The 18270-nt window shown below is 33.5% G+C and overlaps 1 protein-coding gene across 1 annotated transcript in view; it reads left to right on the top strand.

Moving 5' to 3' along the window:
- alpha-Man-IIa (alpha-mannosidase 2) overlaps positions 1–18270 on the top strand; it is an 80982-nt gene that overhangs the window by 49592 nt on the left and 13120 nt on the right. The window contains exons 10-13 of the mRNA XM_072523625.1: positions 1806–2064; positions 6420–6586; positions 8588–8791; positions 16541–16725. Of these exons, the coding sequence (XP_072379726.1) occupies positions 1806–2064; positions 6420–6586; positions 8588–8791; positions 16541–16725 (815 nt within the window). The remainder of the gene's footprint in view (positions 1–1805; positions 2065–6419; positions 6587–8587; positions 8792–16540; positions 16726–18270) is intronic.

Raw genomic sequence — 18270 nt, 5'->3', positions numbered from 1 at the left:
TTTAACCAGTTCGTTCTACCAGTTCTCACATACGGAGCAGAAACCTTAACTCTCACAAAAACATCAGCCGAAAAATTGAGAAGGACACAACGAAAGATGGAAAGATCAATGCTTGGAATAAGCTTAAGAAATAGAATAAGAAACGAGGAAGTTCGTAGACGAACCGGAGTGGAAGACATTATCGAACATATTACAAGGCAAAAATGGAGATGGGCAGGACATGTTGCAAGAATGAAAGACGACAGTTGGACAAAAAAATTGCTTGAGTGGAGACCACGGGCTGACAAGCGAAGCCGAGGAAGACCCCCAACGCGATGGACCGACGACCTCAAAAGAATCGTGACCAATTGGATAGCAGAGGCGCAGAACAGAAGCAGATGGAAAAGTCTAGAGGAGGCCAATGTTCAACAATGGACAACTCAGGGCTGATTGATGACTTAAACAATACTTTCACGAATCGAGTTATTAGTGGAACAGGCGATATTAAGTGGCCTGCGCGATCTCCATATCGTACATCCATGGACTTCTTTAGGGACATTTAAAAAGCATCGTCTACGATCATCCCGAGGCTATAGCCCAAAATTGTGATGAATTAAAAAACCGAATAAGAGAAGTCTCCAATTCTGTTACAGCAGAAATTCTTTCATCTCGCCACAGAAGTTTTAATGACAGGTTGGGATACTGTTCAGCCGTAGAAGGTCAAATATTTGTTCATAATTTGGTCAAATAAAATTTTTCCACATTATTAGAAACCGATACAAATTCACCGCCTTATAAAGTTAAGTGTATTTTTATCGAGTTTATGTTATAAGAAATGAACCGAGCATACGTAATAAAAACAAAATTCGACGGACGGAGGTGTGTATCCCATGCATTGTTATGTGTTCTACATGGTTTTCTCGTTTTCTGTCTAGGTGTCGTTCGGGATCGGAGAATTACAATTAAGTAGATCGGAGAGGTAATGTTGCCGATTTTAGCGCTGTATGTTGTGTGCAATTAAACGAATTATTTACTATAAATTGGCTATAAATTTGCTTTTTTCAAAATAATAGTAGGCTCTGACCGTCTTGGCCCTCAACCACGAAAACCATTCGACGACGATGGCTTTCTTCGATTTTTTTTAAAGTATAATATAAACATTAATAATAAGTATAATATACATTATTTCATTTAACGTTCTTTGCAAGTCATCAATTAAAAATATTACGTCATCGATATTTTGCTTCTATTAAAATATAATATATAGTGTTCTAATATTATATAATGTTTTTACACCACCACAGTACAACCACCTGCTTATAAATTCTCAAACAAAAGTTTAAAAATATTTTAATTATTTTGCAACTAATCAAAATTATTTTTATCTAAGGTCTGCTTAGAGCCTATCGCTACGGACCAGTAACCGTCGTTAACAGTTTACGTTGAAATAAAGTGAATCGACTTAAAATTTTAACATCCTACAAAATTATCATCAACCATGCAATATAATACCATGCCATATTTAGTGGCTTTAAACATGTGCACCGAGTAGCAGCACTGAAGATTGAATATTTATTGCGAAAACCTTCTGTGATTTAGTCCGAAAGGGCTCTTTTAGATAAATATACCTTTTATAAAGGATTTTGTAATAAAAAATTTTGTGATATATATTATACAGAGTCGCCTACAGAAAATCAACTTTTTCCTTCCTGATTTCTTATACCAATTAGGATTCGTTTAATCGAAATAGAAAGACTCAACTTTACAATTAATAAACAAGAATTTTTATAGAATTTAGAAATAAGTGAAAATTTATTGTTTTTTAGAATGAAATCGGCAATACGATCATGCCAAAATGTAATTCAATTATGTACTCACATTCTGTTAAATGGGTATGATGCTGAAGTACCGAAGAAAGAGTTTCCTCGTTATAACATTGACGATTTTACTCATTCCCAGGAAGAACATCACCAAATTATTATTGGCTTTCCAGAATTGCGACAGAAAAAGATGGTTATATACAATACCTTAACTTTTACTAGGCGTGAAGTCGTAACTTTTCATATATCTACACCTTTTATCGAAGTAAGTATGTTTGAGTAACATTCGAGTTTTATTCAGTATATTATATTAAAACGGTTTTCATAGCGTAATATGGCTTTCCGTTCCTAATCGCCAGCCCTTTCTATTTTGGCAGTCTTCTTCCGTAAGACTTCGCCTTGGCGATGCTCTTGTTGCGGGTCTTCTTCGTTTCTGTGTCTCTGTGTCTAATATTTTTTGGGAATTCCGCTTTTTTCCATTCTTCTGACGTGTACGTACCATACAAGTTGCTGTTTTTATATGCCTTCTAATATATTCCTTTTTACTCCCATTTGTCTTCTAATATCGTCATTTCTTATATGTTCTTGCGGCTCTCCTCCTAAAGTCATCATCCTATCACTTATCTTCCTTTTATTATACGTTTTTTTATATTTTGTTCCTTTCAATTTACTATTTTTACTGGGAATAAGCCACAATTTTACTTTAAAATGAGTTTATTTTTGACGTTTGAAAATAGCTTCAGAGCAATATTTCTTGTTCGTATCACGTTAAATAAAGAATTAAATATAAAATAAGGTAATAAAATTACTTAATAACAAAAACACTCAGTAACACTCACAAAAAAGGATTGAATAAGATTCACGTGACTCAAAGGGCTATGGAGTGCCACTGAGATACCGAATCCCAAACGAAGAAATACGTAGTAGAACAAAAACAACAGACGCCATCGAAAAAATCGCGTCGTTAAAACGGAATTTGGCAGCACACGTCGCCACATTATAAGACAAACGATGGACAAAACGTATTCTGGAGTGTATACCAAGACAAGCAGCACTACGGAGCAGAGGACGCCCACCAACCAGATGGACTGACGACCTAAAGAGTATTAGCAGTAACCAGATGCAAGCCGCACAATACAGACAGATGGAAAGAGCTGAGGGAGACGGCTGAGAAAGAAGCATTTAGTTTTCGTGAATTTACAGTATCAGATAAATTTTAAATTTCGTGTAGCTAATTGAGAAACCTTTTTTTAATGTTCAAAATGCCTAGAGTGCGCAGATTTTGCCGGCTGTTCCAGCTAAGAGACTTTGAGAGGGATCAGGTTGCGTGAAGCTGGTCTATCGATAAGAGAACTTTCTAAGAGGACCAACAGATCCTTGCACAGTATACTGCAGTGTGAACGAGCGTACAGCGATATCAGCAACCTGTGTAACATCCAAGATGTTATAAAATGATCTAGACTACTCTAGTATGAAAGTTGCATATCGGAATCCCAACTTAAGCTACAACTTAAAAAAAACAAGACATTGTCTTAAATAACAATAAGAAGAAGAATATATAAAAAGGGTTTATGCTAGTTTGTTGATACTAGTACTTTCTACAGGGTGTTTCAAAAAAAGGTAACCCCGTCTCTAGGGTACGTTTGCTTAGTAAAAAATTTTTGTAACGCCATCCGTTTTCAAGATACAGGGCGTTGAAGAAAAAAAAATTTTACGCATTTTTTACGATTTTGCCGAAACTACTGGCAACATTGTAATGAAATTTTATACGAATATGTTTTGGAAGCAGATACATCCCATGAATTTGTTTTTATATCTGATTCTCATAGAGGGCGCTAGTTACACGGATCGTACTAAGTATTAGTCAATATAACTTTTTTAAGAGTATAATTATTAATCAAAATTTCAAGTAAACTTAAACATCATTCAATTTTACACGAAAAAGGTACTCTTGGTAAAACTCGATACTGTGTACCGTTTTCGGAATATTTTGATTTGAAAATTGTGAAGTAATAATTAATGCTGGTAGTAATGATAAAGTTCTAATAGGTATACCTCTATTTTCTCCAAGTGTGCCATGGAAATCTGACGTTTATTGATTGTTATGACGATAAATCAACAATAATTAGAGTTTTGAAACCTTGTTATTTGTAAAATCAAATCAAAATGTACTCAAATGTTGAATACACTGACATGTTATTAACCTTAGGCGAATGTTTTGGATGTTCTAGTGCAGCTGTGACACGTTATGCAGAAAAGTTTCCTAGAAGAAACTTACCAAGTAAAAAAACATTTAGAGCCGTTGAACGATGTTGTCGAGAAACTGGGAATGTGAGACGAAATAAAATAAATTCTGGTAGACCAAGAACAACAAGAACAATTAATAAAGAAAATAATATTTTAAATTTACTTGATCAAGGCCTTGATTCTATTTCATTTCGATGTCGAAATTTAAAAGCGACTACGCCATGACAGTCGCAATCGCTAACGATTCTCATTCATTTCGATTGTAGTTAAAACTGGGGATATTTACTTTATCATTTTGACACTGCTGAAAATTTGGGTTGGCCCTGTTGTTTATTGGCTGCACTACGCTTGTTGAATGTTTGTTTTGTTTACGTTACGTGAACGTCTTTTTTTTGTTGTTTGAGTTGTTAAATCATAAATAGTGGCCATTCTCAATTATATTTTGAATTGAAAGAAAAGATGGCAAGAAAAAAAAAGGCGATGTGGGAGATCCTTAAGTTATAACCACTAAGATTTGACTTAGTGGTTATATTCTAATATATTTTTAAATTTACTGCAGCTTAGTAATACTAACCCTAAACATTTTGGGTATCCTAGAGGCATAAACACTTTCTTCCAAATATGGTTCTAATACCTCTAATTAAATAATTTGCAGCTTGTTTATTTAGCCGGAATTGCTGTCTAAATTGAGCATCACTTAGTGAAAAAGAATTTTGAGTATCCCGTAACATTCTTCTTATCCTCCGTTATGAGCGTCGGATATCTATCCTCTCTAATTCCTCCAAAACTAGCAAATGTCCGTAAAACACAGCCATATTAATACTTTTTGCCTCGGTTTTCCTTGCAAGGATCAAAACACCCCTACCTAAAATGAACCTAAGTTCACTTCTCCCAGTCCAGTCAGTCATGTCAGATTAATTTCGACTCGAAATGAAATTTCAACCACTTTCTTGAAGTTGAAATTATTTTCGATAAGTCGAAAATTAGTGACGTCGTTTGGTTAGTTCAGCTGAAATCCACAAGGTTCGCAAAGTCGCATTTCGACGTCGCCATATTAATTTCGACATGTTTTGAGTCGAAATCTCAATTAGAATCAGGGCCCAAGATCCAACAGTTAGCGTAAGGAATATAGCAAGACAAACAAATACTTCTTCTTCAAGTACTTGGTGGATACTGAAAGAACAGCAATTACATCCTTATCATTACAGACAAGTCCAAGAGCTCTTGCCAGATGATCTACCGGAGTCAAAAGGGTATCACATTACCAATAGGTACTCATTTAAAGTTAATGTTTGGGCAGCAACTTTAGGTAACAAATTAATAGGTTATCATATTCTACCTGGAAATTTAAATGATGATATGTAACTTGATTTTTTAAACAATTCCTTATTCGAGATATTAGAAGATTTAACGCTAAACGAGCGAAGATCTTTATTTTTTATGCACGATGGAGCTCCACCACACTTTGATAGAAGGTGTCGTAATTGGTTGAGTAATCATTTCCCGAATCGATGGATTGGTAGAGGTGCAGAAGCTCCGATTCATTGGCCTCCTCGGTCATGCGATTTTAACCCTTTGGACTATGCAGTTTGGTCGCATATTAAGAAAAAAGTCTATGCTACAGAGGTAAATTCACGCCAAGAATTGGAAGAAAGATTTCAACGTCAATTTAATGACATCATGGCTGATCCCCTACCGTTTAGAAGGTTAATGGAATCTTTAGAAAAAAGAATAGACTTGTGTATTCGCGAAAACGGACGGCATTTTGAACACTTACTGTTATTGAATTTAATTTTATGTTCTTAGTCATTAATTTAATTTTCTTCTTGTGAGTTTTGTTTAATTACTAACTATTTTATACCAGCATCAATTATTACTTCATAATTTTCAAATCAAAATATTCCGAAAACGGTACACAGTATCGAGTTTTACCAAGAGTACCTTTTTCGTGTAAAATTGAATGATGTTTAAGTTTACTTGAAATTTTGATTAATAATTATACTCTTAAAAAAGTTATATTGACTAATACTTAGTACGATCCGTGTAACTAGCGCCCTCTATGAGAATCAGATATAAAAACAAATTCATGGGATGTATCAGCTTCCAAAACATATTCGTATAAAATTTCATTACAATGTTGCCAGTAGTTTCGGCAAAATCGTAAAAAATGCGTAAAATTTTTTTTTCTTCAACGCCCTGTATCTTGAAAACGGATGGCGTTACAAAAATTTTTTACGAAGCAAACCCCAATTATTTTTCAGTTTTTTACCTACCCTAGAGACGGGGTTACCTTTGTTTGAAACACCCTGTATATGGTGATTGTTTTTTTAAATAGCATACGAATTCTCCATTATAAGGTCAACTTTTTTGTAGCTACTTGATTTTGAAGGAAAGAAGGTGACGTGCCAAGTTTCTCCTATATTTGAATATGGACCATCAATGTCACAAACTAAGTATCAATTGTCATTCATTGCTGAGGTACCAGCCTTAAGTCTTATTGGATATACTGTAAATGCTGTATTACAAGAAGACGTTCCAAGGTATGTATGTTATTATTTATGAAGTTTTTCAAATCCTTTCTGTGCTATTCAAATTTACACGTGTATCTTTCGGGTTTTAATCACCCAAATATGATCTATAATACAAAACAAGTATGTTTTTTTTTGAAAAATATTTTATTTATATAAAAAAAACTAAAAATCAATATATTTCAGTATAAGAACCTTTACAAAATCACTCTGTTACACAATTTTGATAAACCGGTTTTACCTGCTTGTTACACAGATGTTTATTATATATTAAACAAGAAAAAAATTGTATTGTTGTCATTGCTTGATAAACAAAATTTGCATCCTGTACATTTTGAAGTTTTGGAGGTTAATTTCATGTTTGTTTTTTTAACTGTCGTACTCTTATCTTCCAGTTAGATATGTTTATGAGTCCACATATAATTTTGTCATTTTTAATTCTTTTCAAAACAGTATTATTGATGTTTGTACGTTTGTTATGATTAAAATATGGATTCACAGCAGTTGAAATGCATGTTATATAAAATATCATTGGCAAGTATAAAAGGTAATTTAAATTACTCAAGGTAACTAAAATTGACTTGATGGATTATGCAAAAAACGGGAGGTGATGGCGTGGTTCAAATACATACTCGATTCGCAGATCCTAGACCGAGCTGTCTACTAAATTTAGTTATTATTTTTTTGTCACGTTGGTGAAATTTTTACCGACTGGAAGTGGCTAGAAATTACTGTATAACCGAGCACACGTGTTTATAGCCTATATTAATTGTAACTTAAAGTAAAAAAATATTCACATGAAGTTGTTTATTAACAAAATAAAACTGCATAAATTTTATAGTCGGTTATAGCTTAGTATTTGCAAATTGAAGTTTTTAAGAAAAATTAATTAATATCCACTACCATTATTCATTTTTATTATTCTTTTTTTTTGCAATTAAAGAAGTCTGCAATAGTAAGTTTATTGCAGCTATAATAGTGTGAAGTAGGAATTTTTATGTTATATGTTTGCGACAATCTGTCAAAATATTTCCAAGATAATGAACCGTATATAATAGATAATGACTGTGTAAAACCGGGTGTGTAAAATAATAAGTCGACCCACCTAACATTAATATGATGGACAGTATCTGAATGGACTGAGTGACAATAAATAGATCATAACAATGCTGTTAAAAAGCATTGAAGCAAGAAATCTTTCCTTTTCATAGCGTAGTTATGTAGGATGAGTGTATTTTCTCCTTAGATGGAGTGAGAGTCCGTATGGGTTACATCTGGAAGAAAGAACACCACACCAGAAGAATTTCTTCCCCGCTTAAGGGAACATACAGATCCCCTCTCGAAAAAATGGACCTGCTCCAACGAGTCGTAATCGGACATCTGTATATTCCCCTAAAAATTAAATCCTTTAACATTGACCTAATGTCATAATAATTATAAAATTTATTATTTTAATTATGTAATTAAGGGACATTTGACCTCGTTATGTGGCCAGTTTCTACTACCATGTAGACGTTTTTCACTGAGGATGGTTCGATAGGTCTGAAAAATCTGATAGGTCTGATATTTTTAAAATTTTTGATAAATTTATACCATTTTACGCACAAGTTTTTACTTCACAGTAAGTTTTTTAAAACTATGGTATACTCGTATATCCTCTAACAATCGAATTATTTATACTTTTTAGACAATAAATCAAACATATTTTAAGTTGTAATTGTATTTTGTTATTTTCAACTCTTTATAATAGATTGATATACGTCCCATTCACCATGAATATGAGCTAGTAAGAGAATTATTCAACAATGGTCCAGTCACAAGAAGACTAGATAGAACCTGACCCCAAGACCAACTTCAAAACTAAACCAAAATAGAATAAGTATTGGATGTCTCTCCTTCACTCCTAAAGCCTATAACAGATTTACGTAATACTCTGTAATGATGTAGATTGCAAATAAACATAAATAATTATAAAAAAAAATATATTAATATGAATTATTTAATCTTTTACAGTGAAACAGTTCTTTCAAAAGTTACAATATTAAACCACTATGGTGATGTAAAAGCTCCCAATGGTTTCCTCCCAGAAATATCATCCAGATCTAGAGAATTTACTTTACAAAATAAAAGAGTAACTGCCTCTTTCAGTGAGTTAGGTTTACTAAAAGCATTAAAACTGGGAAAGAAAACAGTACCTGTACATTTAGATTTTGCAAAGTAAGTATCGATTCTATATCTGAAATAATATGCAAGTATACAAAAATAAGAATCTCCAAGAGACAAAAATTGGCGCCGGGGCAAGAAACTCTTATAATATTTCTCCATATTTACCACATATTTGTTCCTTCCTACATATTAAAATGTGTAGCTTTATTTTAGCTATTTTTAAATGTACGAGTATTAACTAACTTGTAATCTTCCATCGAATATTTTATAGGGTTTTGACAAAGTTTTTATATAATAAATTTTAGAATGTTATAGAGACAGTATATATTATGAAAGTGGAAATCGGATTGCAAAATAATTAGGGTGAAATGGGTTTGGGGTAACTGTGGCACTCATGAATGTTTTTTTAAATTAACAAGATATTATAAAGTTTACAGTTGTTTGTTTAATCTCTCTGCTAGTACCTAGTGACACATTCTTGAGATATTCAACTACCAAAACAAAAATTCAGCAACTAAAAGCCTGATGGTCTAGTTTTTATTTAGGTAAATTGCGTCGTAGTTGAGTTAAATTTCAAAAACCCGGTTTAGTACAGAGCATTGCTAATTTTCAATACTTACTTCTGAAAGTAAACTTGAGGCGCCATCTAGCACTCGGTAACCGGAGTGTGAGAAGAATAGTTTGGTAATTGAGAAGAGGTCCACAATTACCCTGATATGACACGTGATCGGTGCAAATGTGGACGGCGATACCGAGGCAACTGTGGTTCCAAGAATTTCTAGGTTAGTTTGTTTACATCTTATTCATTGGGTGCAAAAATGCTAAGAAAATATATTAAAGAGACTAGCAAGCGTGATATCGGAAGTAGGTATTCACAAGAAGCATTAGAATTGGCAATAAGAGATGTGAAATCGGGAAAATCTTCACTAAAGAAGGATGCAATGTAGCATGGCGTACCGAAATCGACACTTGGATTAAAAGTGAATGGGTGAAAAGGTAGACCAGCGGCAGGACATGCACAAGGCAATAACAAAATTAGGTAACTACTAGATTTTACTTTAAAAAAATGAAATGCTACTTAAACATGTGTGTGGAGGTGATAAAACTGCCCCTTCTAAAGAAGATGAAGATATTTTGGCTTCTCGGATAATAACTATGAGTAAGTGGGGGTTTGGACTTTCTCGTAAAGAACTACTCAACACTGTACAGTTATATGTTCAGCAAAATAATCTGCAAACACCATTTAAAGAGAGGAAACCTGGTGAAGATTAATTTCTGAATTTTTCAAAACGTAACCGATTTTCTATTAAGAAACCTTGGATAATTGAAGCATCACGTGTAAGACAACAAAGTGACCCATTTGTTGTTTACGATTTCTTTGATCAACTGGAAACTATTCTGAATAATTTCGAACTCCACCAATACCCTGCTAGGATATGGAATGCAGATGAAACGGCTTTTAATTATGACAGCTTTGGATGTGTTGTGTAAAATTGCAGCCTTTGAATGTGCCCGTCTTTCAAGGGGCTCAAGTCCTCATTGGATGCTTTTTTAACATCTTGTCAGCGCAAAAATTTAGGAAAACAACTAACAAAATGCGAATTTTCCAACCTTTTGGAAAAAGCTTGGCGCAGTATTCGAGAACCCGTTCAGGTGAATGGCTTTAGAAAAACAGGTATTTTTCATCTAAATCGAGATTCCATTTGCAAAGAAAAGTTTAATCCCGAAAAGTTAAAACGATATTATGAAGAGAAAAACATTCCTGACACTATCACTGACGAGCAAAGTTCTACACGTAAGCAAATTCCGATTCCATGTACAACCTCTTGCAGCTCTACTAAAGAAAGCCGGAATTGCATTGCATCAACTTCCGATGCATCCGGGAAGAACGTTCTACTAGCAACAGTGAAACCTTCTCCGAAGCTAGAACAAAGGAAGAGGAAAAAATAGATGTTGCTGAGGTGATCACAACTAAAACCTATTCAAAACACCTATATATATATATATATATATATATATATATATATATATATATATATATATATATATATATATAGAGCTCTATATATATATATATATATATATATATATATATATATATATATCTATATATATCTATATATATATATATATATATATATATATATATATATATATATATATATATATATAAGGTTCTTGAACTCCTAAGTGGAGCATAGAGCTTCAGTGAAAACGCGCCATCGGGTTCTATTTTGCGCTAAGGCCTTCACCTCATTCCAAGACTTTCCTTGGCCTCTTATCTCGTCCATGATGGATCTTCTCCAAGTTTGTACTGGGCGACCTCTTTTTCTTTTCCCTTGGGGATTCCACTCTAGGGCAGTCTTTGCGATACTGCAACTATTTTTTCGGAGTGTGTGACCGATCCAACCCCACTTTCTGGACTTAATTTCATTTTGTACCCTCTTTTGTTCGGTCAGGTGTAGCAGATCGTCGTTTCTGATGGTGTTAGGCCAGAATATACGAACAATTCTTCGTAGACATTTGTTAACAAAGACCTGCAGTTTGTCTGTGAGGGTGTTTGTCACTTTCCAGGTTTCACATCCGTAGAGTAGAACAGACATGACATTTGATCGGAATATTCGGATCTTTGTCCTTGTAGTATACTCGCCAGATCTCCAAACAGGGTTGAGCGTGCTGAAAGCTTGTTGAGCTTTTCGTATCCTCATACGAATATCGTCTTCTGTACCTCCGTTTTCTGTTATGACACTTCCAAGATGCGTAAAGTTTTCCACATTTTCAATCTGCATATTGTCGATAGTAAATAGCGTGTTGTTCCTTGCATTTATTCTCATGGACTTGGTTTTACTAATATTGATTTTCAAACCTATTTTATTGGCTTCAGTGGAAAGTGTTTCCAATTGGTAAACCCGATCTTAGAACCTTTGACCTAATAGACAGATATCGTCCGCGTATTCTAGATCGCTTAGGCGTGTGGTTAACGTCCATTGTATCCCTCTTGTGTCGGAGTCTAGTTTGGAGAGAACATAGTCTATAGCTATGTTAAAAAGAAACGGAGAAAGCACGCATCCCTGTCTAACTCCAGTAAGTACGTTGAATTCGTCACTGTTGATCCCATTGTGTATCACGCTGCATTTCGCATCAGTATATAGTGACTTTATAATAGAAATTATTTTTTGCGGGATGTTTCTTAGCTCTAAAATTTTCCATAGAGCAGCGTGAGACAAGCTATCAAAGGCACGTTCAAAATCAACAAAAACCATGTATAGGGGTGTGTTCCATTCAACCGATTGTTCCATTATTACCCTCACAGTATTAATGTGGTCTATGCAGGAGGATTCTGGCCTAAAGCCTGCTTGATTAGCTCGAAACTCAACCTTGTTTGTTATTCTTTTCAGTATGATGGTCGCTAAAATTTTATTTATGACAGTAAGCAAGGTTATTCCTCTCCAATTTTTGCACAGTGTGAGGTTGCCTTTTTTTGGAAGCTTTTGAAAGCGGGCTTTTCCAGCCCGCTGGAATGTGGTTTGTTTCCCACACCTCTCGGATTATGGGGAGCAAAAGTTCAGCAGTTACCTACAGTAACTGCTGAACACCAGCAAAAAACACAGCAAAACACCTACAGTTATCAAAACTTAAGACAAAACCTTCGAAGCATACATTCAAGAAACAATCAAAGTTAAGTAGTGACGATGAAAATTCCGAAAAAGTTGTTTATGCAGAGAGTAATGACTCATCTGAAGCTCCAAATGACAATATGGAACCTCAAGTTCAAGAATCCACTGACGATAATATAATACCAGGAAAATACATTATACATAATACTAATTCGATTGGACTAATATTGCAAATTATTGCAGTGAAAAAAGTCGTGATAATCAAAAGTTTGAAACGATGCATAGGAAATATCTTCAAATTTCGTGAGAAAAACGAGCTTCTCTTGTTCGCTTATGATAAGATATTAGGAATACTCTTCTTCTTAGAGTGCCGCCTCCCTACGGAGGTTAGCAATCATAACGGCTGTTTTTATTTTTCAACTTGCTGCTCTAAACAAATCAATCGATCTGCATTGATACCAATCACGTAAATTCTTCAACCATGAGTTCTGCCTTCGGCCAACAGATCTTCTTTGAATCTTTTCCTGTATTATGAGTCTCAAAATTTCATATTTTGGTCCCCTCATCACGTGGCCTAGGTATTCCAGTTTTCTGGTTTGTATTGTGGTGATTAGTTCTGTTTCTTTACCAACCCTCTCCAGTACTTCTTTATTTGTAATTCTATCAGTCCATGATATTTTTAATACTCTGTGATATAACCAGAATTCGAAAGCCTCGATTCTTTTTAAATTGCATTTTTTTAATGTCCAAGTCTCAGCTCCATATAATAATATTGAAAATATATAACAGCGAATAGTACGTAGTCTGATCTCCAAATTTAGATTTTTGCACGTTAGGAGTGGCTTCATTAGTATAAATGCTGATCTGGCAATCTCTATTCGTATGTTTATTTCTGCAGTATGATCATTGGTTTCATTGATCAAAGTTCCCAAGTACTGATATCTTTCTATTTGTTCTATCACGTTACCATTGATTGTCAATAGGTGATGTATATTTTGTGGTGTTTTTGTAATTAGCATGTACTTCGTTTTTTAGCGTTTATAGTCCTATCTCAGTACTATTCATACTTAAGCTTTAGATAAGAAGTTGTAGATCTTCTATACTCGTTGCTATGATCACAGTGTCGTGTGCATATCGTAAGTTGTTAATTAATTTAAGGTAACTCCCGCTTTGATATTATTGAGCGTGTTTTGCAAAATTTCGTCAGAATATAAGTTAAACAAAAGTGGCGATAAAACACATCCCTGTCTAACTCCTCTACAAATCTCCATTTCTTCTGAGTGTTGCCCATCAATTTGAACTATGGCACTTTGGTTCCAATATTATGTTTGCACTATCTTTATGATTTTACTGTCAATGCGCTTGTTCATAAGTATTGATATTAGTTTTTCATGTCTTACTTTATCGAAAGCTTTTTCGTAGTCAACAAAGCACAAGTGTAGATCAACGTTTGCATCCAGACATCGCTGAATCAATATGTTGATGGCAAAAAGTCCTTCTCGAGTACCCATTCCATTTCGGAACCCGAACTGCGTCTCGCTAATATCCTCCTCTAGCCTTTCGTATATTCTCTTATGTATTACTTTCAGCAGTACTTTTAAAGTATGACTTATGAGGCTCAGTGTTCGATAATCAGAGCACTCTTAGGAATACTGGAAGACTCAAAATCAGAAGATGAAAACATCGTTACGTTTTGTGAGGATTTAAGGAGATCTGTTTCATGATATTTAATAAAAACTTTCGTTTCTGCATTTTTAAAGTGGCTTTTATTTTAAACTACAGTTACACTTTTCAACATAATAAACTACAAAGTGAAGTTTACCAAGCAGAGCACAGTCTCCCGTCAGGGTCCTAAATTACCGGGTAACTGTGGACCCTTACATGTGAAAGAAGAATGTTAATACACTTCTCTCTCTTAATTCATTTTTCAATTTCTATTGAAGAGAACATACTTAGCTAAGAAGAAGAACATATTACTAATACATATCTACAAACAAAAAAAAAGTGATTTGAAACTAACTTCATAAATAGCTGCAAAATAAAACTTTTTATATTCCGTCCAGAAATACTCCACTTCACCCTACTTTTACCATTTAGCAATGCAACGATTGATAAAACTAATTTATTCTGCAGAAATACGTGATCAAAATGTCCTATAAAAATATGGATGCTTGCGTTGAGCGGATATCTTTTATACAGTATGGTGGAAATGAAAGGAATAAATTCATTATTTCGTAAACCGGAGACTTTAAGGAAAAATCCTGAAACCCGTCGATTTTTATTTTTAATAAGCTATTCGTAAGAATACATTTTTGAAGGGGGGTATTGTAATACATCATTTGAAAGGTCTTTTAAATACCTATTCAGCTATATCAATATGTCTAAGTAATTAAAGTTTGTAATTGTTTAAAAAAATAATTAAATTTTTATTATTACAATAAAATATTTATTAAGTATTATTCAATAAATACAACGAAACCTAAATTAAGTGCTCAAATTGTTTACCTTCAGCTAAAATACAATGAGAAAGGCGTGCCGCGAACTCTTCTCTAAGATTCTGTAAAACTTCCGGAGTTATTTGAACAACCTCGTTACGTATTCTTTCTTTCAGTTCATTAATATTTTGTGGTCTATTTTGATACACCTTACTTTTTAAATATCCCCATAAAAAGAAATCAAGAGGAGTCAAATCAGGTGACCTAGGCGGCCATTCTATTGTTCCTCTTCGACCTATCCACCGATTTGGAAAGACGTTGTTTAAGTAGTTGCGTACCAAGACAGCATAGTGTGGAGGCGCACCATCTTGCTGTAGCCATAAATCATTTCTGTTTGGAAACAACCGGTTCAATTCTGGAAGCAAGAAATTTTGAAGAAATTCTAAATATCGAGGACCTGTTAAGTTTTCTTCGAAAAAGTATGGTCCAATACACCTATTATCTATTATTCCCACCCAAACATTAATTTTCTCTGGGTATTGAGTACGTTACTCTTGCATCCAGTGTGGATTTTCCGTAGCCCAGTACCGATAAGTTTGACGATTGACATGACCGTTTAGTAGAAATGTAGCTTCATCAGAGAAAATAATCTTTTTTAAAAACATCGGATCTCTGTTATTTCGTTCTATTATGTCACAAAATTCAATTCGTCTATCAAAATCATCTTCCATAAGTTCTTGTACTAAACTTACTTTGTAGGGATGCCACTTTTCCTTCTTTAGCTGTTTAAGAACTGTTGAATGGTCCATGTCATTATCTAATGCTACTTGCAGTGAACTGTTATGAGGATTATCTTGAAAAGCTAACAGAACGTCTACTTGTTGGTTTTCAGATATTGGTTTTCTACTACCTTTAGGAAGGTCTTTAACATGACCCGTTTCTCTAAATTTTTTCTCAATTTTGCTTACGGGGGTATTTATTATTAAATAACGCACATACTTCTTTCTGCGTACGTGTTTTATCTCCATAACCAATCATTATGAGAATTTCAATTCTTTGCGTTTCAGTTAGCTTCATGTTCAAAGATACAAAGACTTTTTGAATACGTTTACTACAATAATACTATTAATCACTTGACAGAAAGATAATTAAGTTTGAATGTCCAACTATCAATGTTCATATTGATTAGGTAACTAGTTTTTTTAAAAAGGTAAAAAGTAGATAAAAAAGACATTTCATTACCAGTGATGGCCTTTATAAAATTTATTTTTGGGTGTCAATAATACATCATATCAATACTTAATAAATATTTATTGTAATAATAAATATTTAATAATTTTTTTAAACAATTACAAACATCAAATACTCAGACATATTGATATGGCTGAATAGGTACTTAAAAGACCTTTCAAATGATGTATTACAATACCCCCCTTTCTGTTAAAAAATTTTAGCAATGACGTCATTACGCTCACATAGATGACGTCAAAAATAAAAATGTATTCTTACGAATAGCTTATTTAAAAATAAAAATCGACGGGTTTCAGGATTTTTCCTTAAAGTCTCCGGTTTAGGAAATAACGAATTTATTCCTTTCATTTCCACCATACTGTATATAATTCTCTCTTAAACGCCTAGAAAAATTACATATTTCTTTATTTAGTACCATGTTGTTTAAATCAGTATATAATTGAACATTTTTTAATATATTCTCGAATTCATCTTTCTTACAATCATGTTTATTGTAGGTATGGTGTTGGTGTTAGACTTAATTCTGAAAGAAGTGGAGCATACTTGTTTTTACCGGACGGCGATGCTGTTCCTTTGGAAATAGAAAATGTGGTTGTAAATATAATCGAAGGTCCTTTATTTTCATCTGTTTTGGTTCAGTTGCCTTATATTCAACATTCTGCTGTTATATATAATACACAAGGTATTCAACAATTTCCAATGATACCCCTAAAGTTGTATCCCTACTTTAAATATTTTTATATGAAATATAAATAATTAATAATCATTATATTAAATATTAACTTTCAGGAGTATACAAATAATTGAATTTGAAGATATTTTAAAGAAAATATCTTCAAAAAAGTTTAAAAGGAAAAAAATAAAATTATATTAAACTAAGGATAGTACTTTAATAGGCTCATTTTGATCATACGAAATTAATGCGTCACAGTTATCTTATTATGTTATAATGTTAATTAGCAATCAATAATTGAAAATTTATTATGATAAGGCTTTAACGAAGTCTTTGAAATTAATCACATTTGAGTCAAACTAAAATTTAAACTGATTTATTTAATACTATCCCCCATGCCGTAAACTGTAATACCTGACAAAAAAAAACCTATACTAAAATGTATTTTTGCAAAAGTTTTCGATTTGACAATAGAAGTGTTAAAAAAAATTATTTTCCAAACTGTTAAAAGCCATTCTTTTTCTTTATCTATCTCCACATTACTGGAAAGTTAGCACAAGCCATGTACCTCTGGCTTGTGCTATTCTTAGTAATGTTCTTAGTTCTCCCTTTTCTTTCAGTCTCTCTACATTATGAGAAGAAGATCAAATTTCTCTATCGGTTTCCATAATTTTTAACAAGTTTTCACTTGTTCTGTGTTCTGTACAAGGAATCGTTAGCAGTTTTAATGGTATTCTAATTTAGCCTTATGTTGTTTGTTTGGGTTTATATGATGTTTAGCCTTATGGTCAAGATTGTTATCCACAATATTTGGTTCGAAATCTAATTCTTTGCAAAAATTACCAACAAGAACGCTAGCTACCTCAGTAAGTTTCTGAAAACCATTGTTTTTTTTTAATTATTATTTCAATAGCTTGATATTTTTCTTCAGATTTAGTTTTGTCGTTTTTGTCTAAATGTGACGCAGTTCTGACAAGTTGATTTATCTGAAATTTCTTTTCGCAACCTGTAATAGATTTTTTGATATAAATAACTACAGTTAGAACCGATTTCTTTATAATCGTAAACTAATGGCATCAATAGAAGAAATTCCATTCAACTAACTACACTAAATTTTAAAACGTACCTCTACACTATGTTATCCTCATCGGGACGATCAAAAGAAACGTTGACAGTTGAAGTATATGCATTATATGATATGGCTTTAACGATTATTCACAACAAAGTATGCGAGCAAGAGTGGGGTTGCGCAGGGGGGTGATGACTGGGATAGGGGGCGCAACGTGCGTGCGATGGATATTAAGATCATCGGTCATCGGTGCAACATCGCGATGCAACGCACATTTTCAAACGAAAGAGCGACAATATCGCGGCAAAGTTTAACAGTTCTACTTAGACTGTGATTGCTTGAACTGAATCTCCGGATTCCGCTTACAAAAAAAAACAATGAAATAAAAACTTACTTGCGCGGGTCGCACCTTAGTGGCTGGTTGCCGACCCAGGTTTAAACCGATATTTTTCCAATATAGGTGTAATATTTGAAGTGAAGATAAA

Source organism: Diabrotica undecimpunctata, chromosome 2 (genome assembly GCF_040954645.1).
Source record: "Diabrotica undecimpunctata isolate CICGRU chromosome 2, icDiaUnde3, whole genome shotgun sequence".
Lineage (NCBI taxonomy): Eukaryota > Metazoa > Arthropoda > Insecta > Coleoptera > Chrysomelidae > Diabrotica > Diabrotica undecimpunctata.
The sequence above is the reverse complement of the archived record's forward strand: the minus strand, read 5'-3'. Positions and strand labels throughout refer to the sequence as shown.